The sequence below is a fragment of the Mercenaria mercenaria genome, chromosome 6, assembly GCF_021730395.1.
Source record: "Mercenaria mercenaria strain notata chromosome 6, MADL_Memer_1, whole genome shotgun sequence".
Taxonomy (NCBI): domain Eukaryota; kingdom Metazoa; phylum Mollusca; class Bivalvia; order Venerida; family Veneridae; genus Mercenaria; species Mercenaria mercenaria.
This window is the reverse complement of record NC_069366.1, coordinates 52485428-52503914: the sequence shown is the minus strand read 5'-3', so window position 1 is coordinate 52503914 and position 18487 is coordinate 52485428. Positions and strand designations below refer to the sequence as shown.

The window sequence follows — 18487 nt, the reverse complement described above, 5'->3', positions numbered from 1 at the left end:
ATTCAAGAAACCACAATTTTCTAATGAAATTTGAACAATTTTAGATCTTAGTTTTAGTATATAAGTAACAAATTATCAACGGAACCTGAAAAATAGGTATTACAAATCAAACTGCTAGATTTTTTATTTGAAAATGGCCGTAACAAGTAACCTCTCACCCAACTATATTTCAAATAACATTGGTTACCATCATCCATTTTCTTACATTCCGCATAACATTGCAATATAACTACATAAAAGAAGCAAAATATTGATTATTATTCAGAGCAAAAGACTCATAAAAATATTTCAGCAAATAATGGTTATTTGAAAATAGTTTGAATAAAGAAAATGCACAGAAGTACGTACTTTCAAGAAAAAAGCTATTAATTTTGCGCGGTAATTGACACGTAACGTCATGACGTCAATGACGTCATTTTAAGGCAACATTGTTTTGAAGCGTTTCTGCGGCAATTTATTCATTATTTCTGCATTATTAAACCATAAAGCGTCAGATCGAAGACAGGTCTATGATTTGTTTTCAGAATAATGAATATACAAACACATTTAGTTTGTCGTAAACGTCGTCGTAAATCGTCACGTTAGCTTCCGGTTGGACCTGCGCACATACAAATATAAAGGTAACCTACCTCCTTAAACATAACTGTGTACGCTTGGAATTTATAAAGCGTGGTTGGGACAAAATGTTGGTGTTTATGTTTAGATGAACAAATATTTATATATCAATTTACCTAAAATTAGCCTAGTCTAGCAGATTAAATGACATTAGTAGAGCTTTTTGCTTCATTTCATTTTCAAACATATTTAGATTTGTTTTCAGTAAATAATTTTTGCCAAGAGTTAACTAGATAGTTTTAGATAAAAAGACGAATTTTATTATGTATCTGAATGACCCTTGTATAATCTCTTAAAAACAATTTACACCGTCTTGCTTTTGGAAAATACCGAATATGATTAAATAACTAGATCTGAAAGTCTTAAAACAGATGTGATTAGAAAGTTAGGGTTAATGCATTTACTGTAAGAAATGAATATATGTTTAGACGTTAGCACAGTAATTGAAATACAAAATTATATCTAAGTTATATTATTATATGATTGTTGATATGGAAATATTACTTCTGTTACAAAGACTTGTTTAAAAGATTTAGTCATACGGCTCTTGAAGATGAGTATAAGCATAAGAATAGTCAGACTGAGTGTGTAAACCGTTTGTTTCCGTTTCCGATAAAGGTCAACTGTAGCTTAGAGTACTATTCCCATCTAGAAAACTTTATACCAAAAGTATGTATTTTCTCGTTCCTTTTTAATTAGTCTTAATTATGGTATTATTTCATAGCATTTTGTTTTTGATATAACATGTAACTTTCTCCTAAATGCAATGAATGGTAGTTTTCTATTGTTCACTGTGGACTTATTGCAGATCAAAATTTAATCCATAAACTTTGAAACTTTCCATAACTTGTACCGTAGAGTGAATTCATGTTCCAAATGCCATAAATTTGTAAGGACTATATAAATATTAGTTTGTGTATAATGGTGTTCTGTGTAATGTAACCATGTGATAGTTATGTTCTTAAAAAGATCATTCCTCTGTAAAGGCTTTTAGAAGCCTGTACTATGATGCAAAATATCATAGAAATTTCATATGTGACTTTTTTTATTCTCTTCTATTAGGAATATGATCTATTCTGTCAAGTGTAGAAACAACATTATTTAATATCTACCTGATTTAGTGCAGGAGCACGCATTTACAAATAAGACTATCATCAGTACTTTAAGACAGTTTTTATGACTGATTAACAGAGGTGTTTTAGTTTTTTACACACTCGTCTATATGATTTGTTGTATTGGATTCAGATGCATGGAGGTATATCTGCGTTTTTGAACATGGTATACAAGTTGTTTGAAACATAATATCTTTATGTACGTAGATGAGACATTAATTAAGAAATAATATATAGTAGAATCACGATTTGTTAGATTTTATTATTTATTTCTCATATGAAAAGTCTATGCACACTTCTGTTAAAGCACGGCAATAGTGACGTCACGACATGTTATTTAGCGCTATACATATGTCAAGAACGATTGCTACCATGATTAATCTACTGTTACATAAACAAGACGTTTAAAATTCGAAATGATATAACAGAACTGTGTTACACTTAATTCTCACTTACTGTATCGATTATTAGGCGCGAAGAAGAACTCTTTAGACGTCTACGCACTCATAATTAATGTTGTTCTGCGGAACGTGTTCCTTCCCGTATTTTACAACTATCAGTGCGTTGATGTCACGTCGACCGACTACATTTGGCGCCATACATGCGCCATGAAATACTGTTTTCCATTTTCACCTACTTGCTTACATAAAAGACATATCAGAAACGAAATAATATATAGCAGAATATGTGAACAATACGAATCGGTTAACCCTACGTGTATAATTCACTCCGGCTACGCCCTTGTGAAATTACTCCGCAGGCGTATATCCTCTTCATACTGTTAAAACATGATTCCGCTGTATATTATTTCTTAAATAAAATTTAATAAATCGTGAGTCTTGCAATATTCTGAATTTTGCCACTTCAGACGCCCATTTTTACTCGTACAAGCAATAAACAGCAACCTGTTCAATATTCTCCTTTTGACCTTGTTGATGGGCGGAGAGAGGATTCAGAATAGCTCTTAAGTACAGACGTCAAATATAAATGCTGTATTTGCGTCTCATAACATTGAAAGGGATGTGTATGGTATGCGTACAGCGGTGAAATTTCTTTTAAAACCTCTTAATAGACATTGACCTGAATAAATGGAAATATTTTTTTTATCCTGAAATGTGATGAAAACTATATCCATCTAACGCTCCCTTTGTAAATAAAAAACAACACCCGAACATAACATCGAATTTAAATAGCTTTTATGCCATCAGCCAAAACCATGCACAAGCGACTTTAACAAATAAAAACAATAATTATCATAACAAAATATACTATCCACCCCCTATGTTGCAAGACAATTTTCAATTGTTATAACTTCAGCGGTACTTATAACTTTACCTGCTGTTTTTTCGCAGGGTATGGCAATTATTTATTGTACAAAATAATATTTAAGTCTGATAAAACCTGCTTAAACAATGAGCTCAATTAAACTTTGAATCAGAAATGAAGTACAGAAATTGTAAATTTTGTTTAAGTCTTAATAATGTATATAATCCAATATATAACTTTACAAAGATAAAATATAAATCGTATAAAAATGGGATTTTTGTCAATATTTTTTACCTTTTATGTTTACTCAAATCACAAAATCGGTCATAATACTTAACTTTGTAATGTACGTGCAGCTATTAGGTTAAACTTCGCAAGGAAACAAAAAATATAACTCGTTTCATGAAACCTATTAAATTTTGGGCTTAAAAGGTCTAATTTTGATAAGCCGTAGCTTAAAATGACATCAAAGATCTCTGTTATTGTTTATTGCAAAGCGAAGTAATTTGTTAGGTAGATGTGTAAAAGAATGGAGGCGTAACATGAATGGAACAGTGTTATAACTGTGTCTAAGAAATGCAGTAATTTCAAAAAGAGCAATACCAATAAAATCTATAAAAAGTATTGTCTGGAAGCATAGAATGCAATCAAGCAAAATAATAGCTAACTCTGTTTGCTTGAGTCTGTTCATGAGAGGTAATGGAAATGTGCAACACCCCTCACACCCCCTAGTACCGGGCTAAGCCTAGTTACAAATGAATTTTATAAACCACTGATTACGCAATAAAGCTTAAACAGAATCTGAATAAATAACAAAGCTCAAACAATTGCTATGTATAGTCTTGCATCTGTGGACACGTAGGCGTAATATTTAGAATATCTTTTTAAACAGTTTTGTAATATGGATTTAAAATATCTGTTGAAACATTTTCACAAAATATAAAAAAAACTAAATTAGGAATTTAAACGATAAGTCTATGTATCTGTGACGGCATTTGTGATATTAGTCAAGGAATGATTGACGTAACGTGTATTTCACATTGGCACTTGCGTCTGTTACATGTACAATAAAATGTATTTCTAATGCTACTGCTCTCTGTATATATTAGTGCGACTTCATCGCCCAGTTTTGATATCTCTAACTATTTCATTCGTCCTGAAATAAAGAAAATCAAAATTCATTATCTTCGAAGTTTGAAAAACGGCAATATAACAACGTACCATAATAAAACTGGAAGTGGGTCCAAAGGGAACAGATGCCACAGCTATGTGATGTAAGGACATAGAAGTGCGAGTCCTGTGAGTTATGGACCAGATACACTTTTGCACAAATACACACGCCAGCATGGACACACAGTTGAACGCATACAGGACAGGGATAACACTATACCCCCGCCCCATATTCTTTAAAAAGTAAATTATGTTATATTTAACTTATTTTCTTTGAAAATTTTCAGATTATGTTACTTTTAATTACTTATTATATAAAAGTAATTTTAAACGAAGTTTTATGTGACAATGAAATAACATGGCATTACATTCAATTTTTACAACCTTATCAAATTTGTATTCTCCATTGGCATCTGTCGTAATTGTGTATGTATTATTTTCTCCAAAATTTACACCATTATGTAGTTTCCCATTTTTCGCCCATGCCCATGCCATTTGCTTAGTTTTAAATGAGTACACAGGGTTACCGTCCTTGCCAATGCCTATCACCCCTGCTTCGAGGTTTGCCTTGGCGTTTCGCAGCTTCTCTTTCATCTTAGCAAGAGCGTAATCTGCAGCCTCTTGTGTGGACTTGTTAGCTGCAATTATAACACAACGGAAATAACTTGATCACTCAGTCACGTTTAAAAGTTTTCTTATTAGATAAATGAAAATTTAGATGTACACTATGGCAGACTAAAGGCTGCTTTATCGTATATCTCATTATTCTTGTTCAAACTTAATAACAATTTAATACATGTACGTTTACTTCACCAACTGATAAATGCACAGGACAAATTGTAATGTCAATCTATCAATTCAATTTATTCCATAAAGTATTAAATACAATTCTTACAGCAATATAAAGATAACAAAATCATGAGGGCAAGGGACAATAAATCACAAGATTGCGTTGATACCAGTACGAAAACACCCAAAACAATGCAATTTTAAGGAATATCAGGAGAGAGTAAGTAGAGCGAATGTATTACAGATATTCAGCACTTCACTAAACGGCATTTTCAGCCTGCCATTTTAAAAAGAAACGAAATTGTTTTGTATTTTTTGTTTTCTTATCGTATTATTAAGACTGAAGTAAATATATTTATGTTTATAATTCTAAAGTTGTATTGTGTTTTCTATGTCCTGAAATTTTATTCTTATTGTTTAATTTAATTTGCGTTAATTTTGAATGTTTGTTGTGTTTTTTTTATATTTTGTTCTTAGTTAAACAATAAGAATGTAAAATGAAAAACATTAACATAAAATTTAACATCATATATGTATATAGCTTAACAATGCAAATGTTAAAAGTGGCCAATCACATTTTAGGAACATTTTATGACATTTTGAAAATGCCTCCAGTAAAAATCTAACACGCAGTAACGTACTCGGTGAAAATGATCCTATGTTAAGTTTCAAACAAATCCATTACGTTATACGAGACCCACATTTCATATTTCAAAAAATCTACATATGATTTACGCAATTACAAAATTAACATGTTCACGTGTATTAACAGTATTTTGCTTTAAGTTTAAAGTGATACACACAATTTATGTATACTGCTAACGCACTATAAATATGTCCAACCACTAAAAACTGGAAGCTTTTTTGTAACACTCAACTATTACTGCATATTCTAACACGATCCGATTCATTTTCCTATTAAAAAAGAAGGCAGAAAACAGTGAATTATAATACAACAAATCACTGTTCTGACGTCACAATTATTACGTCATGGCGTCAAACGGCATAGCGGCGCGCTGGAAAAGAAACCGATTGAAAACGGGCAAATATTTAATGAATGTCGTCAAGGATGTACTTAAAAATCCTTGGTAACGTGTTAGAATCGAAATAATATATCTCATTTAGTGATTTGCTCTGGAATAAATCATTGTTTGTCGTTCAGATGCGTATTATTATGTCACTCGGGCTGCGCCCTCGTGGTATAATTCCCTCGCATCTGAACTCCAAACAATGATTTATTCAACGACAAATCACTGGATGAGATATATTATTTCTTAAACATTTATTTAGGAATACAGCTCTGTATTCACAATTAAAATTGTATATTTAGTAATGTTAATTATATTTTTTTTATAGTTAATAAGGATTTCCTACATCTAAGGTAAATGTCTAAAGATAGAATATATTAGCAAAAGATAGGCATATGATATATTTGAGTTTAAACAAGAAATAGATGTATTCGTCGGGCCAATTCATTTCACCCGACATGGGATATGCCGGTCAGGTGAGCTGCTAAAACAAGAAAAAGATTTCTAATTTTTATGATTATCTATTGTGATCTGTTCTGAATAAATCAGCGATTTTTTTCTTGTAATATGTTTCTGCCTTTGTTGATATTAACCACAAATTTCCATATAAGAGTCTTGTTCGGACTTTACGACGGGAACTTTATCATTGCACTCGGCGCGGTTACTGGTAATTCAATATCCGGCTCCAGAGCACCGCTGATGTATCATTCAAAAATCAAGCAGATCGAAGCTAACCTCCATGTCTTCCTCGTTCTCATTCATAATATTGCAGTATTCGCTACTGAAAATGACCCGGTACCTAGTGATTACATCAGCTGTTCTACATATATAACTAATTTGAATAAAGCTACCATCTCCTTAGAAGATAGGTGAGCGGGACTCGTTTTAACTGGACACTTTGACTCTACCAGGTAATCAGGTACACAGCCCATGTGTCTGTAGGCGGAGCTTAAATTTGTAAAAAAAACCAAATAATTTCAAACACTAAACAGTTAGTGTTTATTATTAAGCATTTATCATATTAAATTGGTCGCGCGGCTGCGGCGCGCTAGACCAATTTAATTTGATAAATGTTAACTAATAAACACTAACCTATACGTAAAGACGACCTGAAGTTATCGTGTTTTTACATGAAACAAAGAAGGATTTGAATTACTGACCTTCAATCTATAGCCTGTCTCTCAAGACCGGCGCACAGCGGCGTGCGCTCGATAGACCCGGGCAGTGCCGGAAAATCAAACGAATGCCTAGTCGGTTGCCAGAGGCGTAACGGCGTACGTGCATTGGCGCAATATAGTAACGCTTTGCCTGCCATAGTGAACATTGTAACATTATTAAAAATAAAATTAATTCAGAAGAACAACCAGTTTATAGAAAGAATATTGATTAAAGCATCTAATTTCACCGGACAATAAAAAATAGTACTTTTGTGCACACTGTTATAAACAGATAATAATAATAGATATGGATAAAGACTATTGCGCGAAGCATAATATTTAGCTCGATATTTAGAACTATTCTTACAAGTGTGTTACCAACAAAAGTAAGAATGAAAATTTTGGGAAAAAAGATAAAGGTACAACGTGGATATAGAAAGATATCGCACAATATTTCATTAATGATATGATGTCATATGCCAAGGCAACTCTCGTTATAGACTCTCCATGACCAGTGCAAGAAATCCCTCCTACATTGTTGTCGGCATAACCGCCGATACCTGAAATTAATTAAGAAGTTGTTAAATATTTTACAATACGGTTAATTTGTGTCAGTTCTGAAAGTGTTGTGCTGATTTATAAAACGATCAATGACGCGTTCACTTGTTGACGAATTCTAACTTCCTAACAATGCCGCATTTAATTGAGCTATGCCATGAGAAAACCAACATAGTGGGTTTGCGACCAGCATGGATCCAGACCAGCCTGCGCATCCACGCAGTCTGGTCAGGATCCATGCTGTTCGCTAACAGGTTCTCTAATTGCAATAGGCTTTGAAAGCGAACAGCATGAATCCTGACCAGACTGCGCGGATGCGCAGGCTGGTCTGGATCTATGCTGGTCGCAAACCCACTATGTTGATTTTCTCGAGGCGCGGCTCAATTAAGAATATAATGCTAGCGCTAGCGATTTTTGGATGAATTGCAAGAAGTACTAATATGTTTTATTGCGTATAAACGCACAAAAATAGCATTCAATTCTTATATTTATATTTTTGCTTCTATGAGTATCAGAAAATCAAAATAAATGTCAGGATATCGATCTTTTCAGCATCTAAATAGAAAAGCCAAACACATCCGCCCATGTTCAGTTGTAATTTGCCGTCTTCCTGGTTTTTACTTAAAATATCGTTAAATCCAGTGGAAAATCATACAGTCGAGACGATTCAATTTTGATCTCTACCATCACAAAAATCAGTTTAAGCTATAATGTAAATTTTGGCTTCAAATTTTGAAGGAATTTTTCGAACGAGGCCATTTTGTTAAAGTTTTCTTGTGAATGACGTCAGGCTGCGCGTGCATAACACCAATGTTGTTTTTACGAAAATATACGCTTTAATTTTATCTTTCCATACAAGATGTATTGTGAATGTAGATATGTAAGCTTAGCTTAGTGTTATATATCCTATAGGGTGTACACAATTTTCATTCTTATTTATTAATGATTTCTTATTAGACAACACTGACCTGTCTTAGGTGTTACATTCAAAATCAACGAAATAACGAGATTAATTCTTTTTTAGGTAGCTGCTACTTAAAATATATGATAAATCGACGATCACTTTATTTTTGTACGGAAATTTCGACTGAATCCAAACTATCAGAATAATTCGTATTTGGCAGGTCATTTTCTTAATTATGTACATGTATTAATAATTTGTTGTGTAATAACCATAAGCATATACGACAAAAGGCTCTGTAATTTACACAGTAAGAGCAGGTGCTCGTTGTAGAAAATCGTATACAAGTTTTCAAAACACCCACTATATATAACGTGCAGAGTCCTCTTCCATCTAGAATGGCGTATAAGCTGAAAAATTATAATATTATGCTGAGCCTTGGTGGTCTTAAACAGAGGTTTTCTATGGAACAGAGTTGATTTTAATCGGGCGAGACAGATTTGGTTTTATCATAGGCTGAGTTCTTGAAGACAGTTTCAGATGTATTGGCAGAACATCCATGCGATAGCAAATCATTTTTTGTTTTTGTTGGGCATAACGTCACATTTGCACAATTATATGCCATATGGCGACTTTCTAGTTTTTCATGGTAGAGAGAGACCCCAGGTGCCCATCCGGAGATTATTTCATCACGGGCGGGCCACTGGGTAGAACAACCAACCTTTCGTAAGCGAGCTGGATAGCTTCGTCACATGAAGAATTCTACGCCTGAAGTGAGACTCGAACCTATATTGGTGAGAGGCAAGTGATTTGAAGTCAGCGACCTTAACAACTCGGCCACGGAGGTCCCAGATAATCTGAAGCCCCTAATATGACATCCGACACTTGTTTAATACGTATTTACGAAATACATGTATCATTTCGTGATTATGAAATTAAAAAATAAATCTCTAATATAAAAGTACACATTATTTCATAAAAAAATCCTCCGTAAAAACGAAATCAAATTTATTACGAGTATATTTACATATTTGCGGTTTTTTACAAAGCATTATCAAAGTATCACTTTTACGAAATAATCAGTACTCTTGTTTTATGATATAACATACTTTTTATTTCATAAATACGAAATAAAATACATTTCGTAATTACGAAATGATATTTTATAAGAAATGCAACAGTATTTTGTAAAAGGTATTTTGTAAAAAAACTCAATAATATGTTGAATTTACGAAACAATACTTCGTATTTACGAAATAATAAAAGAATGTAACATATAAAATAAAAGGACAGTATGCCACTTCAGCGCCTACATACATTTCTCTGATATTGTATAAGTAAATTCTAAATACAGTATGACAAATGTTTTTTTCCTTCAAAATAATACGTACTGGCGATGACGTCACGTCGATCTACTGAAATAGTGCTACGATGTCTGATCGACTATTATACGTGTAAGACATATTAGAATCAAAATAACAGATACATTAGCGTCTTTTAATTAGTTTAAACACTCTGGATCGGTTCAACATTCTCGTGAAATTATTCCGCGGGATGTATACCCTTTTCGCCTTGTTACATTGGTTCTTACAAAACTGTTGGAAATGGCGTTAAACCACACACAAACACACAAATGTTGTTTACCAGCAATAGGGCTATCACCAACTCGGCCTGGTCTCTTGTTGGTTATTCCCCCTGTTGAAGTTCCAAACGCAATATTACCCTCTTTATCTATAGCGACTGCTCCAACTGTGTCATGGTCCCTATAAAATACCGTTTCGGTTCTCATTTATAAGAATTAAAAACATTCCTCAGGAAATATTAATGAGGCTTGTACCTTAATATCATCTTTTAAACATTATATTTTGTAAGAGAGAAAATAGGCAAAAAAAAAGTTATTTACTTATTTTAGGTATTGCATTCTTTATTTTTGCTTCGTAAAAGTTACTAAAACGAAATAATATTTCGCATTATTTCGTTTTCCGAAATATATTTAGTGTATTTACAAAACACATCTTGGAAGTCCCAATTAGCTTAAATGTTATATTTTTCCATCTTTTGATACGAACTAATATACTTAAAGACTTTTAATACGGCTTATTCTTATGCTCATGTCTTCTATGCTGTTCTAGTTATACATAAATCCTTGCGTGTATCAGTGCTATACACTGGGCACGTTAAAGAACCAGGCTGTCTATTCGCAACGAGCTAGGCTAAGTTAGCCGGACAAGCCTGTATCTGATTTCTGATCTCTCTGCCGTGGGGCTTTGTCTCACTCTGTCTTTCTGGTCAGATCGCTCTGTGTCTGTACTAGTAGACTGAGGATGAATTATGCACCCTGTGTGGCTGCATTTGAACTAAGTAAAGCGCCTTTGAACGTGAAATTGATCATGAAAAGGGCGCTATATAAATCTGGTATAATAATAATAATAATAAATGAAGTATTTTGTCTGTGAGATGTACCACATAGCTCTCTGGACCGTTTAAGTGGGGACTGCCCCAATCATCGGGGACGGTTTGCATTCTGTGATGCATTTCAGAGTCATAATACTTATTTATTTTGTCCGCTCAAAATGTAAGATATTTTTCTTCTATTCTGTCCTGGGGTGCAATCTGTATAGACCAATATCCTTATAGGTTATTGTATAGCTGTTCACACTATAGTCTGACTTGCTGATTTGTCTTTTACTTAACACATATTACACGTTTGCCATGTGATTGTGTTGATATTTATTGTTATGATTTAATATGTCACTAAGGTATACAATATTTCTTATCTTTTATGTTGCATTAATCATGAAACATTAGGTAAAAAGATTTTCCGTGTCATACGTGTGACTGTGCAGATGTTATCATCAACTTCTCTGAGATTATTTTTCATTGCACATCTAAGTCGTCTTAATATTTCGTTTCGATTAAGGCTACAATCAATGTTCTAGGAAAAAACAACACAAATGCTTTCTTTTATCTGTTTGGTTTTAACCGATTATATATATAATATTGATATCTATATTGTTCTTTATGACAAATGTACTTGTTTATATTATAACTATTTACATTTACTGTCATTTATGACAAATGTACTTATTTATGTGGTGTTTATAATGTACTCCTTTCCAGTACTTATATAGTTATCATGTAAATGCTATTCAGTTATGGGGGAAATAAAGATAATAATAATAGATATTTTATTTATTACAATCTAGACCACGTTATAACTTCTTTGACAATAATTGAGCCACGTTCACTTTCATGTACACCCGTCCATGAAAAATATTTTCATTGTACGTATCAGGGCCATGTAGTGTAGTGTAGTTCATGTAATAAAAATGGCTACGCCTGTGTCTGGCATAAAAAGAAAAGCAATTTCTTTGGACACAAAAATTAAGATTGTAATATTGTTGAATGTTACGTAACAATATATGTTATTCAAAAAATAAAAAAGTGTTGAGTGAAAACATATGTTAAGTGTATACAATACCTTGCACTAAAATCATTCTCCGCTGCTTCACCGTAAGAATTTTTATACTTTTCGAGTTTTTCTTTATTTTCCTCAGTGATAAGGTTTTCATTTGGTTCTTTCGGAACATTTTGCTCGTCAGCGAACTTATTAGCTCCTTGTCCTACTAATAGACAGTGCTGCGTCTACGAAAAAGGTTTTATTGAAAATGATATAATAAAGCTACGCAACTGTTGGGAAATAATTGGTTATAAACACATGTATATAAATTCCTTTCAAGTTTTTGTATGTAGTGTTCCATTTAATTGTTGCAAAGAATCTAATAGTGTGACTCGATTGATTTGAGTAAATAGAATATTCAGTAGTGTAATGCAATGTGTTCTATATGCAGTTTTCTTAAATTAGCATATATGTTTAATGAAATTCCAGTTCTAATAAATGACGATTTGATAACACGAAAAACGAGACTTTTTCTTGTAATATTACTACTCCTCTTAATTCTATGAGATTGAAATGACAAAAAAACTGGCAAATTTTTAAATTAATTGTTTTATTTTATTCCCTATGAATATGACTCGCCAACCATAAACGGCTCTATCTGACCGGTAGTGATAATTTCTGTAGCTCTATTTTTTATCCAGGGCCTTGGCGACGTTAGCGCCTGGAACTGAAGCAAAGACGCCTGCACCGACTACACAACCGCAACAATGCCCAAAAAAAATGTCATAGTAGTCGTTAATCCAGTACACAAGGCTTTCGGAGTAATAAAAATAATGACAGCGTTTCAGTCCGTTGCTAAAGTATGAGCAGTTTGCTCTTTTTATTACTTTGTAAGTATTAGATAAATGTCATTCTTGAATCAAATATATACTAACAGTTTTCCCTTTAAATTGACAATGACTTTATCTCACTACATACTGTGCTACTTTTTTCATATTATTCTTTTTCTCCCTCCTTATACACGGAACTTCTTCGGCATACGTACTTAAAAGATATAAAATCCAACCTGATTATGTATGAACGAGTTTATCTACGAAAATAGTCATGTACGAAAAAGTTTGTACAGTTAATATACAATAATAACACTTTAAAGTACTCACCTGATCCATTACCATTCTGGCCAGAACAATAGGATTTTTCACGTTTTTCACGGCCGCTACAGCGCCTGTATTGAGCGTTCTTCCATCCATAATTACTGCATCCATCTCAATATCACCTTCTGATGTCAACGGAGAACCCGTTCCTTCAATTAAAACATACTCAACAATAATAAAGATACATTTTTGGCAACAAACTTAGGTATTATGTTGCCTCGCTATTTTTCAGAAAATCAGACATTTTCATCAATACACACTCTTTTATTCAATACTAAATTAGGTCTATAGACACACCGGCGTCAAATGCAGGATTGTCCTCTAGTACACAGATAGCGGCTTGTACGGCGTCTAGCGCTGATCCTCCTTTAGTTAACACGTGGTAGCCTTTAGATGCAGCTTTCTTTGTTCCTTCCGAAGCTTTATCCTTCTTGTCACCTGGGAACACCACTGCCCCGCCATGGACAATAATAGCAGGTTCTACATTTGTCGACATAATTTGATCAGTCGGTGTTTTTTCTTTCCCGAAAAAAGAGAAAAAGATTGAATAAAATATCTGAAATATTTACATAGTTAATTTCTTTGGCAGTTGCTTGCACGAATATGGATATGTATCAACAATATATTTTATTTCACAACTTATATTTATGTCTTGTTCTGTTTACAAACTATCCTTAAAACTACACGTTCATTTTTATGATTTTCGCTAATAAATAAGAATGTATTTAACAGTACATTTCCTAATAAACAACAAGATTGGAGGAAATCAATTGATATGTATTGCACAAACGCCTTTTTAATTAGATTCAATTTTTATATTATCATGTCATTCAAGAAAAAAGAACAACACACATTTTGTAGCTTGTTACGTTAAGGCATTGCAACATTTTTTTAAAATTTAGGTAATTCTGTGTAAAAATTATAAAAGCTTGAACAATAAAATGTGACAATAGAAGCAGAGAATATTTAAGAAAAAAAATACAGTAAAAGAGTGCTTACACTATTTATGCACGATGGGCGGTTATACGTCGGGTGTTATAATATCACGAGGGCGCAGCCTGGGTGAAATTATTTGTACGACGTATTACCGCCCGAGTATATAAATAGTGTTAAAATACGGTTTTGCTATAAATTATTTCGATTCTTATATGCCCTTAATCTAAAACAGTACATAAAATATAGAAACGCTCTTTCTTTGTCGCAACAAAAAATTTGACTCACCGCACGTTAACGTGACGTCATTCTAACGTAAGAGTGTTTTAACAGTGACAAGCATATTAGAATAACTGATCAATTACGTATTTTTCTTAACTGAAAATTTATGAATCAACAGTATTTGTAGAACATTTAAAATTGATTTCCAGCATTTCGCAAACAATAACTATATATAGTTAATGAAAATTAACAAAATATTAACTTGCCAAGTTGAAACGATACTGTAAAATTCATTAAGAAAATTGTTTGAAATACTATGAAAGCGTTGTTTTTTGTTTAAGATTACTTGTGTTTCTTTTTCAACATTAAATTGCAACAAAATTAAATAAAACTCCTAGATACAATGTATACTTACCAAACACTTGCTACCCGTGGTGTTATAGATATGACTTCAAACTGAAGCAATATTTCATTGGTACGAACGGCGATAAGGTGTACTGCGAGTTTATTTTTGACATTCTTACATACCTAAGGAAAGGTATGTCTGAAAGTCAAGCATAAGTAATAAATTATATTTTTTTTAGAAAACGCGAGTATCTCAATTTGAATTGTAAAGAAATAAGATAGTCAAAAAACATCTCATGTCATTTACATGAATCAGTAAACTTTAACTTCTGTTTATCTCAGATTTTATAAACATTTCCAATATATAGACAAACAGATGGATCATCAAATTTGCAATATTTACGTTGTTTTGTAAGACATGTGTTTTAAACAAATACATTCGTTTGTTGTCCATTGTCCTCACTCTGTTTAAAATGCTAACAATTAGTCCCTTACTGTTGAAAACCATTTTTTTGCTTTGTCCGTCAGTTTGTCTATTTTACAGTCCTTAGTCCCATTTTTTTTCTGGTAAATAACTCTGCCATGCCTAAATGGATTTTTCGAATACCTTGGCACAAACATTAACTATGATAAGATGACGCGTAACATGTAATAGTCAGACTCTTTGCTTAAAGGGCAGGGACACATTTACAGGTAAACTATTTTAAATAAATTTCTTGTCGGGGCTATGCATGAATGGATGATCAATTAATTTGGCAATTATTCACCGTAACAGAACAACGTGTAACTTGCAAGACTAGAAACCCTTTCTTAAAAATCAATGTCTCTTTTAGATGATCTATAACATGTGTATGCATGGGCTGATATTCGAAAAAAAACAAAACATTTTACAATAGGTGCTGTGATACTACTTTCTCAAATGTCAACATCAAACATAGATAGGGGACAAAGATTTACAGTGATTTTACATGTCCTTTCTATAACTCTCAGTATACGTAACACATGGCAGAGGGTGTGTGTATGGGGGTGGGGGAGGAGGTGTGTGGGGGGCGGCGACAATTATATTAAAATATGTTGTTGTTTTCTTTTCTTTTCGTTATGTTCCTCTTAAGCAGTCTGCGAGTTTGTAATGACTGACACACTTGGGCGTATATTGTAAAATACAGAGAAATGTTTTAAACCTGGCCTTGCAAAATGTTTAACATGTTTCAACTCATAAGCATTTGTTTTTAAGAAGGTAAGTGTTATTTACAGTGACCATACCATGTATTGAAACGTAAGAGGGTTATGTGAATTAATAAATTAAATGCTCGTAAATTTGTAGATTTGTTAAAAATGGAACGCCTTGAAGTCTTGATTAAAATAAACAGCTGTAAATCGTTGCAGCTGATTACATGAACTGATCAACTTAAAGATAAATAAAATGCCTTTCCTGTTGAAACTTATCTATATATACGCCGCAAGGATACATGTCTAGATTTTTTTCTTCTGATTTCTGATAAAATCTGACTTGCAAAAAATACGCGTATTCCGTCGTTCGAATACGGAAATATACTAAATATACGTCACGTTTCAATAGATATGTAAACAAAGCTATATACTTTTTTAATAAAAATATGCCTAATATAACATAAATATAATATAAAACCATTGTCATGCAGAAATTTTTGTGATACATCTACAAAAAAGTAAATTTCACGGAAAAAATGTATGAATTATATAAATAAAAATTTTTCTTTCATAACCTTTCAAATCAGTTCAATATACTGGTTTTGTGATTTTTCGGATACATATTTACTCGCCCGCCATACAAATTAAAAAAAAAAGCCTATACTAAAATTTGCAATGTTTTTCGTCAATTAGCAAGAATTGAATCATATCATAGACGAAATTTTTCACAGGGAATATCCTACCAAAACTTTTAGCCTAATTTGGAAGAACTTGACATAAACACTATTACGAAATAGACTGATTAGAAAACTTCATTTGCGGTGTATATTTCTTCTTAAACTGTTTTGAAAATATACCTACCGTAAACTCTGCTCTACTCTACTCTATTCTACACTGCACTACACTACACTACACTACACTACACTACACTATAATATGAATTAAGGCACTGCCTAGCATGGGGATTTATCTTTTTTATATCTATACTTACGAAGAAATATTCAACACTCAAAAAAAAGTGAAACTTCGCTCTAAACAGTTTACATTTAGTGTCATCATACCTGTTACAGCGAATATCATACTTTGCAAAATTTACGGGAAGCCGTGACGGTGACGTCATTAACCGCGTTCTCGCACTGGCTTTAGGATTTTTTTGTTTGTTTGCACTCCACGCAGAAACTTGACGGCCTTTACTCTTCCCTACTGTTTTTAAAGAGTTTTTTCTGTTGCATGTATAGTTTTCATTACGAAAAAGAAGTAAAAGAATCATGTTGGCGCGGTTTACGAACTTCTGTAACTGATTCGGGGTGCTCAGATGTTCATGCAGACAACCAGTCTGCGTTGTGTACATAAACCGGAACCGGAAAACATCGAAAAAATTGCCTCAGTATATGCAGACAACAAAGACGGATAACTATATACGGACGTTACCGTCTCGGGGATTTTCATCCCGGCGCTTTGCGCCGTGGATAAATCCCCTATTAATAAGATATGATATCAAACTTGTTTACTCTCTCTCTCTCTCTCTCTCTCTCTCTCTAGATATAGGGGTTTTACGCAATTTAATACGGTGCCCCTAAAGTGACATGTTACGCACTTTTTTCCCACTTAGGTAATGTGAGACTTTTTTTTATTTCGTTTAAACGAAATCATTTCGTTTTAACGAAATAACTATTTCGTTTAAACGAAATAAAAAAAGTCTCACATTACCTAAGTGGAAAAAAAGTGCGAAACATGTCATTTTAGGGGCACCGTAATTTAACACCTTTACTAACACATTTGGCTGTGTATTCCCTGTCATTCCTTTCCCACATGGATCAAAGCTAGAGAACGTTTTATAGACATGAAAATACGGGGATTGTAAGAACTGGATATTCAGGCCTTGTCATTATCGAATTTTTCTTTGTCTAAAACCGTTTGACGAGGTGTTTGAATGATTTTTCACGGTAGGATTTATGTTGTTTTAAAACAAAAAGACATGGTAAAACGATGTGTGGTGTTCATGAAGAAGTTTATGGTATTTACTCAGACGCTTGACGGGAAACCTTGATGGTGACAACAGGCCATTAACAATGCATGTACAAAGTGTCTAAAAGTTCTTTATAGCAAAATGTGGATGGCAACATATCACTTTGAGTGGAAAACACTTATTCAAGTAGATTGTTAAATATACGACGCTCTTATATTCGTCCTTCGTGATTGTAATGCGAAAAATAAAATCTCGCAGGCAAATGCATGTTGTCACGTAAGAAAGGAAATCAGTTTATTTGTTTGTTTTATGAGAGTTTGATTTACACCGACATAACCTACGTTACGCGAAAACGTTCAGACTCTAATGGTGCAATATATCAGGCATGGGCTTTTACCTTGGTAGCATCTAAGACCGTTCGCTGGCATGATAAATGGCATCCATTTATAGAATAACTCTAAACCTCGAATAACCTAAACATGTATATACACTTTTATGTTATACAATACAAAAGATACAAAAGGGTCAGAGCCGAAATTATAGATTATGAATGGTTTCTTCTTTAATAAAGCATGACATTGTTTGTGATCTTTTCTCAAATAGTTAATTTCAGTTTTGAAAAAGTGAGGTATAGCATATGTTTATGTAATGAAATGCAAATTAAAACATTGTCTTATAACTTAAAGAGTCTAAAGAGT

At 33.0% G+C, this 18487-nt stretch overlaps 1 protein-coding gene across 1 annotated transcript; it reads right to left on the bottom strand.

Annotated features, from left to right (window-relative positions):
• Positions 1-2906: 2906 nt before the first annotated feature.
• Positions 2907-14874, bottom strand: LOC123548883 (isoaspartyl peptidase/L-asparaginase-like). Its single transcript, XM_045336509.2, has 8 exons — positions 14721-14874; positions 13448-13669; positions 13157-13299; positions 12078-12241; positions 10241-10359; positions 7587-7697; positions 4548-4801; positions 2907-4149 (listed from the first exon to the last, which is right to left on the bottom strand). Exons 2-8 carry the CDS (start codon positions 13644-13646, stop codon positions 4141-4143), a joined length of 999 nt encoding a protein of 332 aa, XP_045192444.2. The 5' UTR covers positions 13647-13669; positions 14721-14874; the 3' UTR covers positions 2907-4140.
• Positions 14875-18487: the final 3613 nt, after the last annotated feature.

What these genes read in the sequence shown, in the direction of transcription:
- LOC123548883 (XM_045336509.2), bottom strand. Translation starts at nt 13,646, where the DNA reads ATGTCGACAAATGTAGAACCTGCTATTATTGTCCATGGCGGGGCAGTG. An exon ending in CAATCCTGCATTTGACGCCG is followed by an intron (nt 13,300 to 13,447) that starts GTGTGTCTATAG and finishes TTTTAATTGAAG; the next exon opens with GAACGGGTTCTCCGTTGACA. An exon ending in TGGTGATAGCCCTATTGCTG is followed by an intron (nt 7,698 to 10,240) that starts GTAAACAACATT and finishes AATTAATTTCAG; the next exon opens with GTATCGGCGGTTATGCCGAC.